At 33.1% G+C, this 17,640-nt stretch overlaps 2 protein-coding genes across 2 annotated transcripts; both read left to right on the forward strand.

Moving 5' to 3' along the window:
• The first annotated feature begins 6,139 nt into the window (after window positions 1-6,139).
• Window positions 6,140-7,694, forward strand: LOC125202116 (UPF0481 protein At3g47200-like). Its single transcript, XM_089063600.1, has 2 exons — window positions 6,140-6,773; window positions 6,869-7,694. The coding sequence occupies exons 1-2, from the start codon at window positions 6,165-6,167 to the stop codon at window positions 7,034-7,036; spliced, it is 777 nt and encodes a 258-aa protein (XP_088919726.1). The 5' UTR covers window positions 6,140-6,164; the 3' UTR covers window positions 7,037-7,694.
• LOC148932666 (UPF0481 protein At3g47200-like) lies at window positions 7,084-7,650 on the forward strand. The gene has a single exon (XM_089065201.1). The coding sequence runs from the start codon at window positions 7,084-7,086 to the stop codon at window positions 7,648-7,650; it is 567 nt and encodes a 188-aa protein (XP_088921327.1).
• Window positions 7,695-17,640: the final 9,946 nt, after the last annotated feature.

Raw genomic sequence — 17,640 nt, forward strand, 5'->3', positions numbered from 1 at the left:
ATCAGCCACTAACTGTCTTTGTTTTTATTATTATAGATTTAAATACACCAGACTCCCCTTGTAGAACTCAAACCATTTGTTGGTCGTAGCTTCCCTACATTGGACAATGCTATTGAGTTTTATGAGAACTATGGTCGTCATGTTGGTTTTGACACAAGGAAGAATGGTTCAAAGAAGGTTGATGATCGGACCATATGGTTTTACATGGTTTGTAACAAAGAAGGTGAACAGAAATTTCACATTGAACAACCCAAACGCCGTCGTAAATCGAAAATATGTGGATGTAATGCTCGGGTGGCATTCAAATTCGACTCTGGACGTGGTTATGTAATTCAACATTTGAACGAAGAACACAACCACCCCATGGTTTTGGTACAACACCGGAAATTAATGAGATTAAATCGTCAACTTGATCCAGTTCACCAAAGATTTATTACGGATTTGTGCCAATGCTAATAGTGGACCATCTCTAACTTTTAAGCCCTTGATTGAATTGATGGGTGGATATGAGTCCGTCGGGTGTACTATGTTGTCTGTGTATTCTGCGTTCAAATTAATTTTTGGTTTATTTGATATATCAAACACATAAGAATAATTGTGTATTTTACTTCAGTTTGTTTGATATGAATATTTCGATTAGAACTGTATAAGACATTCGGGAACTTAGTAGTTTTATATCATTACTCGAATGTTGGTTTATTATGACACAAATTAACCATACGATGCTATGACCCATATATCCATTTATTATGACCCAATGTATTGAGTAATTATCATCCCACAGTATTTCGTCTGTAGGAAACAAGAGGAAAACATTACAAGGTCATTGTAAGTGCAGTTTTACTCAAACGACTAATTTTTTATTCAAAAGTCCAATATTAGGTCATTTTAAGTGCAATTTTCAATCATATGACTGAAAATTAGATGGGGAAAGGAATAGGTGTTGTTTGGGTCATTGTTGTTGTATTTTGGGTCATATCATCGCGCGGTTAATCTAAATTTGTCAATACCAGCAGAATAATTGTACAGACAAAGAGTCTCGATTGCTCTGTTTTTTTTAATAATTGGTACAATGCAGCATCAACTGGATTACTGGTACATAGAGACGCCAAAAATAATATATAGTAACAATAACATCCAACTGACATATGTAAAACATGGTCCACAAAATGAGAGTTACATGGTTTAAACCTAGTTTAATTAAAATAGTGGTAATCTATAAAGAAATGAACAAAAAGATTCAGTAGTTTTAGGTATGACATAACTATTGATTAAGATCCGTAGTTTGCTATCATCTTTTCTACGTTAATCTTTGTTTTCTTGCTCTCCCTTGCATAATGTTTGGATGCCGCCTCTTTATTCCAGAAATGGCAACATCTGCATCCGTTCCTTTTCCTTCTTCCCCTTCTGCACCGATTTGTTTATGTGGTGTTGTATTTGAAACATCAATAAATTAGCGTACAACAATCGCACAAACAAAGCATAAAAATATGAGTTTTATCCATATCATGTTACCCACATATCTCTTATTATGAAAGCATATCCCATACCAATTCATGAGTTCTTCAAAAACAGAGGTACATGACTTTAACCTTGTTTTGTGTCATGGATATCATTCCTCAGTTCAGTCTTTTTTTTTGTGGAACTTTGACCTTTTTCTTATGAAAAAAAAATACAAATAAATACTAGAGTTCCCAAAACGAATCAAAACTACATTCATTCAAAACCCAAAAAATTTAGTAGACATACCTTTCTGCACTTTTTGTTTTGGCGGCACCTTCTTCTTCCCAGTCGTTCTTTGATACACTAACGTTATATCCAACCAATTGAAGTGAAAATTGGGTTAGATTTGGTTAGTTTTCAGTCCATCAGTGTAAAAAATCTTACTAACCTTCTCCGTCATGCGTTGCCGTACCAGAAGCTTGTGTGTCGACCATTGTTGAAGAAGGCGTTTGGTTTACCTCGTCGATTTTAGAATCATCAAGTAGGCGTTAGGTCAGATTTGGTCAGTTTGCAGAATCGTCGTTTTACAGTAGGATTTTTGTGGATTAGATGGAGAGGGGATGAATCTTTGGTGAAATAGAATGAAATTGATTTGGATTGCAGAATCGTCGTTTTACAATAGGGTTTTTGTGGATTTGATGGAGAGGGGATGAATCTTTAGTGAAATAGAGTGAAATTGATTTGGATTGGCCGATTTTGTGGATTTGATGGAAAGGGGATGAATCTTTGGTGAAATAGAGTGAAATTGACTCCCATTTAATCCGCTCTTATAAAACGGAACGACGGTTCCTTACTTTTCGATTCCTAATTTACCCCTCGCATGACATAAAACCGTGTTAATATGACCCACAAGAACTGATGATGCACTCCAGATCGTGACCACTAATCTCTAGATCTAACGGTCCATATATGGTATGTATTTCTATACTTAGGGAATTCTTTTGGTAGATGAAAACCATACATATATATATATATATATATATATATATATATATATATATATATATATATATATATATATATATGGGCATGTTAGGGTGCCACCACCCCTTAAAATAACACCTTACTACCATTCCTAGCCAATCATTTGTACACGTGGACGAATAATAAGCTGCCACGTGGCAAAAAAAAATCTGGAAAAAGACGGTCAGTAATATGCTGGTCTTTAACCAGCAATATTTCTTGTCCAGCAATATTTGACACACTATACAACAATCTATAGATTGCTGTGTAGTGTTTGTAATATTGTTCTGTAGCGTTTATAATATTGCTGTATAAGCGGTGTCACGGTGTCATTTTAAGAGGGGTTGTCATTTTAACACAAACCTATATATATATATTTTGCATACCGCTAGCACTTTGTCGCTTGGCATTTTCCGAGAACATATACGGTGCTCGGTTATATCAGTGAAAAATAATTCGGACATAAGTTTAGCTGACAATGTATTGCAGATATTCTTAGCACGTTTATGGTGATTGTACATTTTATAAGGGCCGAGCACATTCGGTGCTCGCAATAGTTCCTGACTAAAATTACTGAGCACAAGCTTATCCAAACATGTGCTTGAGAATTTGGAAATTGGCATGGGTTTTTATGTAGTATTATTTTGTACGTTAATATAGAGAGAGTAAAGTGAGAGACATCAAAAAGTAGAAATGAAGATATTTTTACTTTAGGAAACGTTTCATTTTTAATGGAATAATAAAAAAGAAAAATATTTCATTTTTAATGGGAGAGAAGGAGTAGTTGTTAAAAAAATTGAGCATGAGTTTGTTCTTTGTATAATTTTACGGAAAATGACGGGGATTCGGCAATGAGGTGTGCGAGATAGGAGTGGTATCTATTTACAAATTTAGTTTTTAAATATGATCATAACTAACTAAGGTCAATAGTTTCAAATTATTATTATATTAATAAAATGCCAGTGTGTTTTTATTTAATTATTTATTTATTTGTTTAAGATTTCGGAAATGTAGCAAGCATTTAGAAACCATATTAACTCCATTCGATAATTTTCTTCTAAGTTAAAAAAGCATGAAAATAACACTATTTAGAAACTTAAACAATGTTAGGTATAATCCTAACACGAGAAATTGCTCTGTTAGTGGACTGTTCAACCTTGAAACACATTAAGCTGCCCTTTTTACCCCGCTTCTCTCTATCTCTTCATTCTCGCCACCTCTTCTCTTTATCTTTTCATCTCTTAATTTTTCTCAACTCAACTCCGGCAAACCCACAAAAAAATGGGATATTTCACTGCAAGAATATACCGTTCTACATCTCCATCATCATTCTTGTGTTTTGAGAAGAGAGAAGAAGAATGACTAGCATCACTTGAAAATCACGTGAAATACGAACTGCATTGAAGAAGAAGATAGCTGCGCTTTATTAGGTTTTAGTTAATCGGGCTTTTTTTAAATGGGTTTGGACTTTGGATTGATTTGGTCAAATTTTAAATAAATGATCAAGTCATTGAGAGCATCCATAATAGTGTGGACATCCCAATAACTTAGCACTAGGACTAACCAAAAACACCTCCTGCTATGTTACTAGGACTAACCAAAAATATCTACTGCTATGTCACTAGGACTAACCACAACACTGCCACATCACTAGGACTAACACTACACAATAACAACCTAGCACTAGGACTAGCCGATACCCTAGTCAATAAAACAAATTCACAAATTTATAAATACGGAATTAAAAATTCGACATGAATACGGACAGGGAAAGTGCAATAATAATTTCATTAAATAAAAAGAATTAACATAGTACAATTAAAAAAAAGATTCAAACAAAGTACATTATAGATATCAATGTGCACTCCTCCGCGCCCATTACTCTTCAATTATATCTTGCTAGAGTCGAATATGGACTTGTTGTTGTTGAAGATCGACAAGTGCAACGAGCAATATATATAAAGTTTAAAAAAAAAAATCAAAAAATGATCTCGTTCGCTCCTCCGTCGCCTGAACACAATAGCGGACGAGCGACCGGCTAACGCCTCCCCACCACGGATAACCTCTCGTCCGTCATCCGTCTACCGGCTCCAATAGTGGACGTCCGCGACGGACGAGCTGCTAGCCAGTCGCTCGTCTGCTACATTGAATGCTCTAATCCATTACTCTTTGAAAAGTAAATAAATAATCTTAGACTCATAGTTATTGGGATTATTAATTTATTATTTAAATAACTGTAGCACTTAATAAAAGGCTCTATTTTTAGTTAATATTTTGTTGAATTTAATTGGATTCACTTAAATTATAGTACTACAAAACTTTAACAAAATATTATTAGGATAACTTACTTAAATTACATAAAATCAAATTAAATGACAAATAAACAAATTACAACATCTAAATTAATTTTGATTATGATACATTTTTTTATAGATCTATTTCTAATAGTTCATTCAACTTAATTTTGGAATTTTATAAATAAAATATTAGTATTTTTTTAAAAAAATTTGATTGCATTTTTTTTGTTTGATCTTATTTTCCAAAATCGAACAAAACAACAAATCAAATTAAGTATATGTATATGTATATTAAATTATATTTTGAATATTGTTATTATTATTTTGATTATTACATTTAATTAAATTTCATCAACGGCTAGTTTGTGTGTCTGGTTCCGTCCCGGATTGAGGGTAAAGCATGAATATAAAAAATATAAGGGGGACAATTCCGTCATTTCACAATTACTACATAGAAAAGCAGAGGGAATAGTAAGACCATCTCAACCATACACCAAAACCCATTTTTGGTGTAGATAATTTCTCCAACAGTACATCAAACTCAAACTCATTTTGGGTTTTTGAATGGAATAACACCAAATATGGTGTTTATTCCAAAATTTTGTTAGACAAAAACTCAAAATGGTGTAAACTTAAATATGGTGTAAATGGTTTGAGTAAAACTACTCTTTGATGTGACGTATACTTAAAAATGGGTTTGAGTTTGACGTAAATGGTTGGAGATGGCCTAACACGGTAACACGTGCCTCATTTTTGAATCAAAACACATTTTTATTTTCCATAATAGTAACACAAAACTCATGTTAGGCCCATTTTCAAGGACTTGGTGTTAGTGACTTACAAGACAATCAAACGACGAGGCCTTAATGTTAAATAAAGTATGTTCAAGAAACATGTTTTAATATTCCGTCGAAGACTAGATCAAACTCTATCAACTTTTTATTCTTTTCAGCTAGCTTCATATACACATACATACGTTTCGATATAAGTACTTAATAAGATATTAGTACTAAAAAGAGAAAAGCTAATATGGACAATATTTAAAGATTAGTTGAATTAAAGCAGTCTCACAAATTAAAGCATATTGGATTTCCTACGCCAATTTTAATTATAAAAATAGTTGGGCATGTGTAAAGAAGATGGGATGCTGCAAAAATCATAAGCCACACCCACACGCTAGGAACTATTACAATTAAATAGTCCTCCGTCCTTGAAAAAAAGAGGGATTATTAGTTTAACAAAAAGAAGAGGGGATGTTGCACAAATCATAAGCCACACCCACACCCACACGCTAGGAACTAAGTGTTGAGTGTTGAATGTTGAAGAGTGCTTATTTATTCTGTTTTGGTGCACAAGTACATGTATTGGGTTTCATAGATTGATATATCCAGAGTGTGAGTAATGATGAACAACAAGATGGGAAGGGAAGAATGCAGAATTCAAGTTAATGAAGAAGATTGGGTTACCCAAATGGAGGAGGAATTCAAGGAGGTGAAGCGGAAACCAATGGAGGAATTTAACCGGTGGAAAGCCTTGTCGATTTACAGGATTCCATCGAGTCTAAAGAATGTATCGAAAGAATCCTACGAGCCACAGATGGTGGCGATCGGACCATACCACCACCAGGCGGAGCATTTGAAGGACATGGAAGAGCACAAGAAGCGTGCTCTCCGAATATTCCTCGATAGGTCCAAAAAATCTCTCCATGAATACGTCAATGCTTTAACCCCTATGTTGCAGGATCTCAAAAATGCGTACCAGAAGTTGCAGTCCGATGACGACTTCCTCAAAATGATGGTCCTTGATGGTTGCTTCTTGTTGGAGCTCTTGCGGACCTCCAACAACATGGGGGTCGATATGTCCGGCTATAAGACCAATGATCCAGTGTTCAGCAAACATGGACACATCTATTTCGGGCCTCATCTAAGGCGTGACATGCTCATGCTCGAGAATCAGATTCCTCTGCCGGTTCTCATCAAATTAGTTGAAGTTGAGAATAAATGGGACAAGGTCAGATTATATTATAGTAGGAGTAACAATTTTTTTACTTTTACTTTTATGATCGATAATGATTAATTGTACATTGAGTGTTGTATATTTTGCAGGTGGATATTCTAACCGAGACCATTCTCATGTTTTTTGAGCGAGACGGCGAAATCAACAACTCGGACGTGAAATACGAAAAGTGCTTGCATATATTGGATCTTTACCGGAGAAGCCTGTGGAAAACAAAAAGTCAGGTAGGTGCAGGGTGGGAGTGCGGAAAATGTTAAAAGGCGAATGCATCAAGGGTAGCAGCAAGGATAATGAGGAGGAAAACATGCGGTCAGCTACAGAGCTAGTGGAAGCCGGGGTCCGGTTTGTGAAAACTGAGTCACATTTCGTGAACCACATCGCATTCTTAAATGGAGGAGAGCTGATGCTTCCGAAGATGAAGGTGGACGACGCCACAAAAACTATGTATCTAAACATGATGGCATTTGAGCGCTTCCATGCCAACGGTTGGGACGATCCGAACGAGGGGAACCACGTGACGTCGTACGTGTATTTCATGGAAAGATTGATCGACACAGCAAAAGACGTGAGCCTGTTGCACAAGCACCACATCATGGTGAACTCGTTGGGCAGCGATCAGGGCGTGGCGGATATGTTCAATTTTATGTCGACGGACATCTGTCCGCATTCCAAGAATGAGTTGTTTGATGTGGAACAGAGTGTGGTGGACTATTTCCGGAAGCCGGTGCCCGGGTGTTTAGCTTATGCTCAGCACACCTACTTCACTAACCCATGGGTCATACTATCCATCGTCGCTGCCATTTTTCTCTTTGCCCTCACCATTACTCAAACTGTCTACACTGTCCTAGACTACTATAAACCTGATGCCTAAATATCACTCCACTCCACTCCTTTGGTCCACATTAATTATTCTATATCTTACTACTACGAATTTTAAGAAATTGTTTTACTCATATCTTCATGCCTTGTGCATTTAGTTTGGTTACTTTTGTTTATTGTACAATTTATATTTTATAATTATGTATCTCCTTAATAGTATCATTGAAAGATTGTGCCGCATGCGTGGTCTCTTTTGATTCTTTGTTTTGTCAAGAGAAAAAATCTTTATAAGCTCAAAATACAATTATCAAATATTCATATTAGCAAGCTAACCAACTACTCCCTCCGTCCGCCATAAGGAGTCCTATTTATGGTTGGCATGGTGTTTAAGAAATGTTAAGAAAAGTGGGAGGAAAAAAGTTAGTGGAATAGGGGTCTCACTTGTATATACTCCCTCCGTCCCGCTTTAGGAGTCCCAGTTGAGTCGGGCACATGTTTTAAGGAAAAAGTGTTTGAGTGTGTAATAAATAAATATTGTAGTGGATGTTGGGACCCACTTTTAATTGAGTGTCTAATAAATAAATGTTATAGTGGATGTTGGGACCCACTTTTAACACTTTTTTATTAGTTGTAGTGGATGCTGTGACCCACTTTTAACATTTTGTAGCTATTTTTTATTAATTTATCTCAACCGGGACTCCTAAAGCGGGACGGAGGGAGTATTAGTTTTAAATGAAATGTGAGTAAAATGAGTTAGTGGATGGTGGGACCCTATTACCATTTATGGTAAACGTGAACCAGGACTCCTATTCGCGGCCAGACTAAAATTGAAAAACGAGACTCCTATCGCAGACAGAGGGAGTAACTATCACCATCGATTCCATGCATATTCGTTTTTTAAGGTATTGAATAGGTTTAAGACAGTGTTTGGCCGATGAATTTAAAACAACTTATGAATAAAAGTCCTAAACAATTTAGGAGTTGTTCGGATTGCAAGATTGCATCTCAAGATTAAATATGTAGCGTGTTTATAAAGTTCAATTGAGTTTGAAGCAGAAACCTGGGGAATTTAGAATCATTAGATATAGTCGCGGATCTAGGGGGGGCAGGAGAGGGCGGTCGCCCCCTCCGTGCGACTAATTTCTTCTTATCCGGGCGTAAAATTTCCATGTTCGCCCTCTCCGTTTGTCCCAACGTCGCCCCGAAAAACGAAAAAAATTGTCATTTTCGCCCTAAACCAACCTACTAATATATATTTCGCCCCCTCCGTTTATCAATCCTGGATCCGCCACTGAATTTAGATACAATAAAATATTTCATCGAAGACTAGATCAAACTCTACCAACTTTTTATCCTTTTCAGCTAGCTTCATACATACGTTTAGAATCAGATACTAATTTTGTCTAAATTCTCGTGTCATATCCATTGCACATATTTTTTTAAGATTGGGAGATGTCATATCTATTGCACGTATTTTTATAGGATTAGGAGAGTATTAGATATACATGTATTTAAAATTAATGATCAACTTGGTAGCAGATATAGAAAACGGTGACAACTATTTTTTCGCATGTCTAATTGGTCCTTGCCAGGTATATTTTCAATTTGTGTTTTCTATTAGTTCATTCTTAAAAACTTTTGATAAAACTATATTAAATTTTTGCATTTTATGTGATAAAACATTGTACTCCATTATTTTCTATATATATATATATTTTATTTAATTATTTTATTTTCAAATTGTTTTATAATATCATAATCTCTAATTTCTATATTTCTATTAATAAAAAATAGAATTACTCTCTTTATCCACTATTTAAAGATGTATTTTTACTCGCCACGAGATTTATATTATTATTTAACTTTATATTTATAAAGGTTAAATTAGTGAATTATGAGATTCACTTATTAAAAATAAAAAAATATACATGTGTCTAGAAATAACGGACAATCCAAAATGAAGAAACATGTTAGGTTTTGGCTGACGAAGGGAGTAATTTATTTGTAATTCATTATTTGACAAAACTGATATTGTGGCACTATTAGAAAAGGCTATCCACTCTCGAAAATAATTAGGCTACCGGTGCCGCGCCGGCATATTTTTCGTTAAATTTCAGCATCGGCTTCTTACTATTCCTGGTTCCGCCACTGAATTTATCCCATATACCTATAAGAAATAAAATAAAAGAATTTTCTGTTGATTGCAAGTATTTGTATTTGCATTTGTATTTACTGACATGCATCTTACATAATTCGTTTTAGATATTTTATGGGTGAATTTCTTTATAGGTGAAAGAATCAGAGTTTGAAGGGAGAAAAGAGAAGAATGTTGTGTACGTGCCAAAATGCAGGTAATTTGGCACACAAATATTGATATACTTTTATGATGCAGTATTGGAAGAGTTATATTTTTTGATTTTATTTATTTTTAGTTAATATATTTAATAGATGAAAAATATTAGAAGTAATTGTTTTTCCTATTTTTGATTATTTTCCTTTTTAGTTATTTTCCCTCTAGTTTTATTTTTTATAAGTTTAGAGATATTTCCATTGTGATATAATGAAAATCATATTATATAATTAAAACTCAAAACTTTAATCCTAGCCATTAATTATTACAGATTTGTGGTTAATATTGCATAGAATTTCTATTTCAACAAGAGCATGTATTTGCAGTTTGGATCACCTCATACCTTTCCTACATCATCCCCTACTCCACCCCTCACAAATATAAATAATGGGCCCACCATCATATTTTATGTTTGTGATGGGTGGAGTAGGGGATGGTGTAAGAAAGGTATGAGGTGATCTCCACTGTGTATTTTGTCAACAGAAGATATTTTTATGTTTCTGAACGATTCTTGCGTTCCTAATTTCTCTCCCACCTTCCAAAACTAAAATATTCACATCATCAAAAGGATCTTTACATAGAGTCAATATGATTTCAACAAAACATTTTCAACATAGAATCAATACAATTTTAATAAAATATTCAACATCAGCAGAACAAAAGAATCAATGCAAAAAACCAACGAAAACAGAACAAAAGAATCAACGAAATTTAAGCACAAAAAATCAACACAGATTTCAGAATTTAACAAAAAAGCAACGCGATCGATTCAACACAAATTCAACAAAAAATCTACAAAAAATCAATACATATTTTAAAATCAATACGATTTCAACAAAATATTCAACATCAGTAGAACAAAAGAATCAACGCAATTTCAACGCAAAAAATCACCAACAATAGAATAAAGAATCAACGAAATTTCAGCGCAAAAAATCAACTCAGATTTCAGAATTCAACTAAAAAGCAACACGGTCGACTCAACACAAATTCAACAAAAAATCTTCACACGGATTTTAGAATCAATATTGAATCAACACGATTTCAACACAAAATTCAATATCAACAAAGAATCAATGCAATTTCAACGCAAAATTCAAGCAAATTTTTCGACGAAAAGGAGAGAGAACGAAGAAAAGGAGAAAAATTGAAATGAGGGAGGAAAAACTTTAATTACGTGATTAGTGGAGGAGAGAGAGCGACCAAATCTGGATTAAATGATTCACCATATTATAATATGTCTATTATACTCTGTTGATAAATCCAGATAAGTTATTGACATTTTAAGTTATTGACATATTAATTTGGAATAATATCAATCGTTAATTAGAAATAATTAGTGGCTAGGATTAAAGTTTTGAGTTTTCATTATATATATGGTTTTCATTTGATCACATCCATATTTCCCTTTGCATATATAAAGACCTCATTGTTGAACTTATTAGACATACTTTGATTATTAATTTTAAATTGAATTTCTATACTATGAAGTTTTTAATAAGTATGAGTTCTTTATCTATCAGTTCAGTCCAGTCATTCTCAATACGATTATTACAAGAACTTGAATCTAATATTATTAATTTAAAAATAGAGGTTTCTGGAGGAGACAAATAGTGTAGGAATGTACACTAATCTTTGCAAGATGCCTTCTCAATCGTTCATTAAGGACAGGACACCCTTGGAATGCCCATCACTATGGTCCCCAGTAAGCAATTCTCACTCTACCCACTTTTACCAATTTATTTTATTTTAAAATGAAAAAAAAAAATGACTGACCTAATATAGTATATCTAGATTTTATTTTTTTTAGCCAAGTCTAGATTTATCTAATTTTATAAAAATAAAAAGCAAGCCATCAAGGTTTACCTCGAAAGATTTGAGGAGTGTTGACAAATGAACAAAAATAGTCTTAACAATTTTCACAGAATATAGAGATAAATGAACTGTTATAAAAGTCTTGAAACAATCCCATATAGGACTGGCTAAATATACCAAAATACTGAAATACTGCACTTACCATACCAAACACATACCGAAAATACCGAATTTGCAGTATACTGCAAGTTGTGGTATGGTATGATACCTAACCGATATATTTCGGTACGGTAAAGGTATAGATTTTCGTATACCGCGGTATGTCGCGCATATATAGTTTGTCAAAAACTTGATATATATATTGTTTTTATAAATTATGTAAAAATTGTTAAAAAGTTAAAATCTCTAACTTTACTTTCACATTTTAGTTCCTCTACCCCCAACCCCAAACACACTCACGTAGAGATGCAAATCCTGTAATTTGATTGTTTAAGTGTTGTTGATTTGAATTTTTTAAATAAGATTTGATTGTGGTGTAATTTAAATGTTTTGGACATCTTTTAAATAGGTGATATTTTATTTTATATATTTGGTTATAAAATAGGATTTTTTTGGTATGAAACACAGGTATGTATGTCATACCTTATTTTGGTATACCGTACTCGGTATACATACACCATTTCGGTATAGCGTAAAAGTGCGGTATACCGAAATACGGTATGATATACCGCATAAACGGTATGGTAACAGTATCGGAAATTATCATACCGAATTTCGGTATATACCGCATTGAGGTATACCGAAAAATTCGATAAGGTATAGCCGTATAGGTATGACATTTTCTCATACCGCAATTTGTAGTACGTATGCGGTATGACATTCTCAGTGCGGTATACCGTACCACAACTAATCCCATGTATAGGATGGAACTTTTTAGATTTCTTTAATAGTATTAATGGAGATACGATATTTGATAATGATGCATATATAATTGTCAAAAATAATGAGAAACAGTAGTCACACTACAACTTGGTAACTTGGAATATTTAAGATGATGAAACTAAATGGAGGACCCCATTTTACATGCATATACACTGATGACATGCACAAATGACAATCATATATATGTGTACACTCTTTGAATGCCCAGTACGTAGAAACATGTGACTTGCATATACATTAAATAAATACTAGTAGTACATTTTCCAATTATAGAACTCCCTCCATCCCCCATAAGTTATCATCATTTGATCCGAAAGTCACATGTTTTAAGAAATGTAATAGAAAGTGGATTAAAAAAAACTAGTGGCATATGAGACCTACTTTTATATATTAGTTTTATAATAAAATGTTAGTGAGAATGAACTAGTAGATAATAAGGTTCACTACTAAAATTAGTAAAAGTGAAAGGTGACAAATTTTAGGATTGGACGAAAATGGAAATAAGTTACAAATTTTTAGGGCCGATAAGTTAAAGTGAGATAGTAATATTGTATGCCTGAAAACTAATGCATGCATCAATACGTCATACGTATATTCATAATAGTCCAGAGATTTAAGTAAATTATGTTATCTTTTTTTGGAGATAAAATTTTAAGTTAATGCTGTTAAATCAGTTATGCAAAAGAGAAAATAAAGTAAACAAGTGATAACTACTCTCTTCGTTCCATCGTAATGGAGTCATTTTGTCATTTTAATACTTTCTCTAATAGTGGAATCATTTCCTTTTTTAGTAAAAATCAATACATTTCTTCTCACTTACTTAATTCTCTTTTCATCTTTCTACCTTTTTCATTTTCTAGTTTATTATTCCTTTACTTAACTCACACACATTTTCTTAAATCGCGTGCCGAAAATATTCACCTTCACTACCGCGGAACGGATGGAGCAATAAATAAAAAAGAAAACAAAAAAAAAAGTACTGTAGAAAATTATTTGACTGTATTGAGACAATAAAAAAGAAATACAGAGTCTACTGTAGGGAGTAAATAAACATGAATTATTGCCACAAAATATGAACTTGATTAAATGTGAAACGCTAAATTTATTTGAAATGTCAGACTTTGAAGATATGAGCTGTGAAATGAAATTTGGTGTGGAGCCTCCCCCACAATCCTTGGATCCAGCGTTCACTCAACCATGCTACAAGCAATGTAATTACACTCTTTATAATCTTTTAGCTAAATTTTTCATTTTGGTTGATTAAATTAGTAATACTAATATACACATATTTGTACAGGCAAGGCCACTAAAGGTGTCTCCAATGGCGGACGTCCCGGTAGGACGTCGCCGACGTCCTACCCGACATCCGCCGTAGTGAAGGGGAAGGGCGCCCACGCCCGTCCCATGTGCCCGTCCCATGTCCTCGCCCCTCAGCTCGACGTCCTACCTGACGTCCACCACTGTGGCGTGGGTAGGACGTCCCACCGAAAATTATTTAAAAAAAAAAAAACTCAATAAATACTGCTCGTGTCGAAATTTTAATTCCGTAAATTTTAATTTTAATTGTGAATTTATTAATTTTATTGCGGCAAGTCCTAGTGGGAAGTCCTAGTGAAATGGGAAGTCCTAGTGATGACGTGGCATAAATTTTATATGGGAAGTCCTAATGGAAAGGGCGCAACTGGAGACACTCTAAAAGAAACCACAACTGCGGAAGCTAATGATGAACGTGGCTGTTTCATACTATAAACTTCCTACTTAAAACAATGTTTATCACTCTTTTCTCTCGCCTTTTGATCCTTCTAACTCTGTAAAGCTTTTTATTTTGGCATATCGATATTTGAAATTACTCTTCTACCTTTGTTGTTCTGATTATGTTTATTCGAACCACTTTCCATTTTCTTCTTTTCACCACCTTTGTTTAATACTTCCTTCATCCTACTGAAAATGTCCATATTTTTTAATGACACAAAATTTTAGGAGAAATTGTTAAGTGGAGTAAGTAAAGATAAAAAAAGTTGAATATTTTAATAAAGAAAAAGGAGAGAGAGAATTATTTTTAAATATAAAAAGTAGACATCTTGAATGAGACTAACTAAAAATGAAAGATGAACATTTTGAGTGGGTTGGAGAAGTATTTCTTAAAACCCGTGTTGAACTTGTATAAAATCAATGTAAGACCAATTTGACTGGGCACAAGTTTTAAGAAGTGTAGTAGAAAACGAGCGGGTAAGGTTAGTGGAAGATGGTCTTATTTTTATAGTATTAGTTTTATAGTGAAATGTGAGTGAAATAAAGTTTGAGCAACTCCAAAGGGAGAAGGTAAATAAAAAGGGTATATCATGTTTATACCTTCTCAAAAAGTGCAATATACCTTTCTAAAAATCAATCAACTCCAAGGATAAAAGTTATATAGAAAGGTATATCGTTTAAAAAAAATAAAATAATAGTACAAAAGCATTAAAAAAACATAAAGTGTAATACCTTCTCAAATACCTTCTCCCTTGGAAGATGATTTTTTATGAAAAGAAGGTAAATATGGTGGTTATATGATTTTACCTCTCCATTGATGGAGAGGTAAAGATACCTCTTCAAAATGGGAAAAGATATAATACCTTCTCAAATATCTATCCCCTTGGAGAATGATTTTTCATGAAGAAAAGGTAAATATGGTAGTTATATTAGTTTACCTCTCCATTTACCTCTCTCTTTGGAGAATGATTTTTTCATGAAGAAAAGTTAGTGGAATATGAGGACCATTATTAAAAGGAATAAAAAAAAGGAAATAAGATATTTATTGGTTTTTGGGATGAAATTCTAATTGAATTGGAATTTAATTTTACATGTAAAATGGGGAAAAAATGGAAATTTAGCTGAGGATAATTATTGATAAATGGATGGAGCATATATTAAAATGGACAAGTAATGAAGTAATTGAGGTTAATGGCAAACCATTTGGCTGAAAAAGTAGTTAGTTTTGTAGGGTTTAAGGGCAGCAGAGATGGGACTTTAACAGTCTTCCCACTTCACACTAATAATAAACACACATTTGGTGCTTTTGAATGAGATTAAACTATGAGGATCCTCCACTATTGAATATCATTTTACATTTATCTTTTATTTATATTTGTATGTATATGAAAGTGATTTCGCTTGATCTCATTTCCAGGAGTACATAATACTTGTGTTAAATTGGATGGTGTTGTGATATTCAACAAATTCTTTTTAATTAAAAGTTAGTTACTCGACCATAACTAAATTGCATATGTAAGTCATTTCCTTTTTTTAAAAAAAATAAATTGACCATATAAGTAAATTATATATGTAAGTCATTTTTTTTTTTTTTTTAAAATATGTTTTCTTATTTTATTATGCTATCTCTCCCTTTTCATCTCTCCATTTATTTACTCTCTTAATTTAATTATGCTCTATTTAACTCACTAAACATTACTCCATTTCTTAAACATTATGCTCAAAAGAATGCATCACTTAAATAAATAGAAGCGATAGAGTATTTATCTAAATCTACAATATATTCACGAGATGATTATTTTCAAGAGATGTTTTTAAAATTAAAAACTTAAATGTTAAGTGAAAATATCACTAAAGTCCCGAAGGCTCGAAATTCGAGTTCTAAAGCCTAATAAAGTTGGGCTCTGCACACCTGTGTCGGCCCATTTGTGACCATGAATTTAAAATCATTATAAAAATGTTTAGAAAATAAATCAATAAAGCATTGCATAAGATTTTATATATGCAGGTGAAGCCCTAGAGCACCCTGAGTAAATTTAATTTTAACTATATTATTATTATTATTATTATTATTATTATTATTATTATTATTATTATTATTATTATTATTATTATTATTATTTATATGTCTAATAAAATTCTTACTTAACATTGCATGCATTGTAGTTGGATAGTACATTCGCCTCGTGAATTTCACACATATTAATATTTATTCATATATAAATAAGTAAATATTTTTAATTTAAAATAATTTACAGTCCGAGGATTGAAAATAATCTTTTAATAACATAAGTATGTAAATAAATCGTACTCCTTCTGTCCCTGAAGAGTATGCACTATTTCCTTTTTTGTCCGTTCCCAAAAAGTATGAACATTCCAAATTTGGAAACTCTATTCTCTCTAATGAGGGACTCATTCTCTACTAACAATACTTAAAAAACTTTCTCTCTCTCTCTCTCTCTCTTACTTTACCAATAATGCATTAAAACCTGTGCCGAACCCAAAGTTCATACTCTTTGGGAATGGAGGGAGTATAAAAATTTCAGAGGAAAAAAGGAGAAAAAAAGTGTAGGAGGATAGAATGAGAAGAAGAAAGGAAAATGTGAGGTTACCAAAATTCTGAATAATCCCGAGCACTTGTACAATGTGCTCGCAATAATCCCGATCACTTTGGAGCTCACAATGTGCTTGGTAAAAAAATCTCAGAATTTGAGAAAACTACGAACAATATTATTATTGTTAATTAATTTATAAATTTTTTTATATATATCCCGAGCACTTTGGAGCTCTGCATTTTCCGAGCATTTATATGGTCCTCTGAAATCGGTAAAAATATTTCGGTCGAAAACATTATTATTGTTGATTAATTTATTCTACATATATATATTTATTTTGCATACCGCTAGCACTTTGTTGCTTGGCATTTTCCGAGAACATATACGGTGCTCGGTTATATCAGTGAAAAATAATTCGGACATAAGTTTAGCTGACAATGTATTGCATATATTCCAAGCATGTTTGTGGTGATTGTATGTTTCATAAGGGCCGAGCACATTCGGTGCTCGCAATAGTTCCTGACTAAAATTACTGAGCACAAGCATACCAAACATGTTCTTGAGATGCTCAAAATTTCTTTACCGCCAAAACTTTTGTTCGAGCATATTGATCGTGCTCGAAATTAAT

The sequence above is a fragment of the Salvia hispanica genome, chromosome 2 (genome assembly GCF_029641045.1).
Source record: "Salvia hispanica isolate PSC_SH4W2 chromosome 2, Shi_PSC_v1, whole genome shotgun sequence".
NCBI classification, from domain to species: Eukaryota; Viridiplantae; Streptophyta; class Magnoliopsida; order Lamiales; family Lamiaceae; genus Salvia; species Salvia hispanica.

Coding starts and splice junctions, on each gene's coding strand:
- LOC125202116 (XM_089063600.1), top strand. CDS start 6,165: ATGATGAACAACAAGATGGGAAGGGAAGAATGCAGAATTCAAGTTAAT. Junction 6,774..6,868: donor TTGAGAATAAATGGGACAAG/GTCAGATTATAT, acceptor TATATTTTGCAG/GTGGATATTCTAACCGAGAC.
- LOC148932666 (XM_089065201.1), top strand. CDS start 7,084: ATGCGGTCAGCTACAGAGCTAGTGGAAGCCGGGGTCCGGTTTGTGAAA.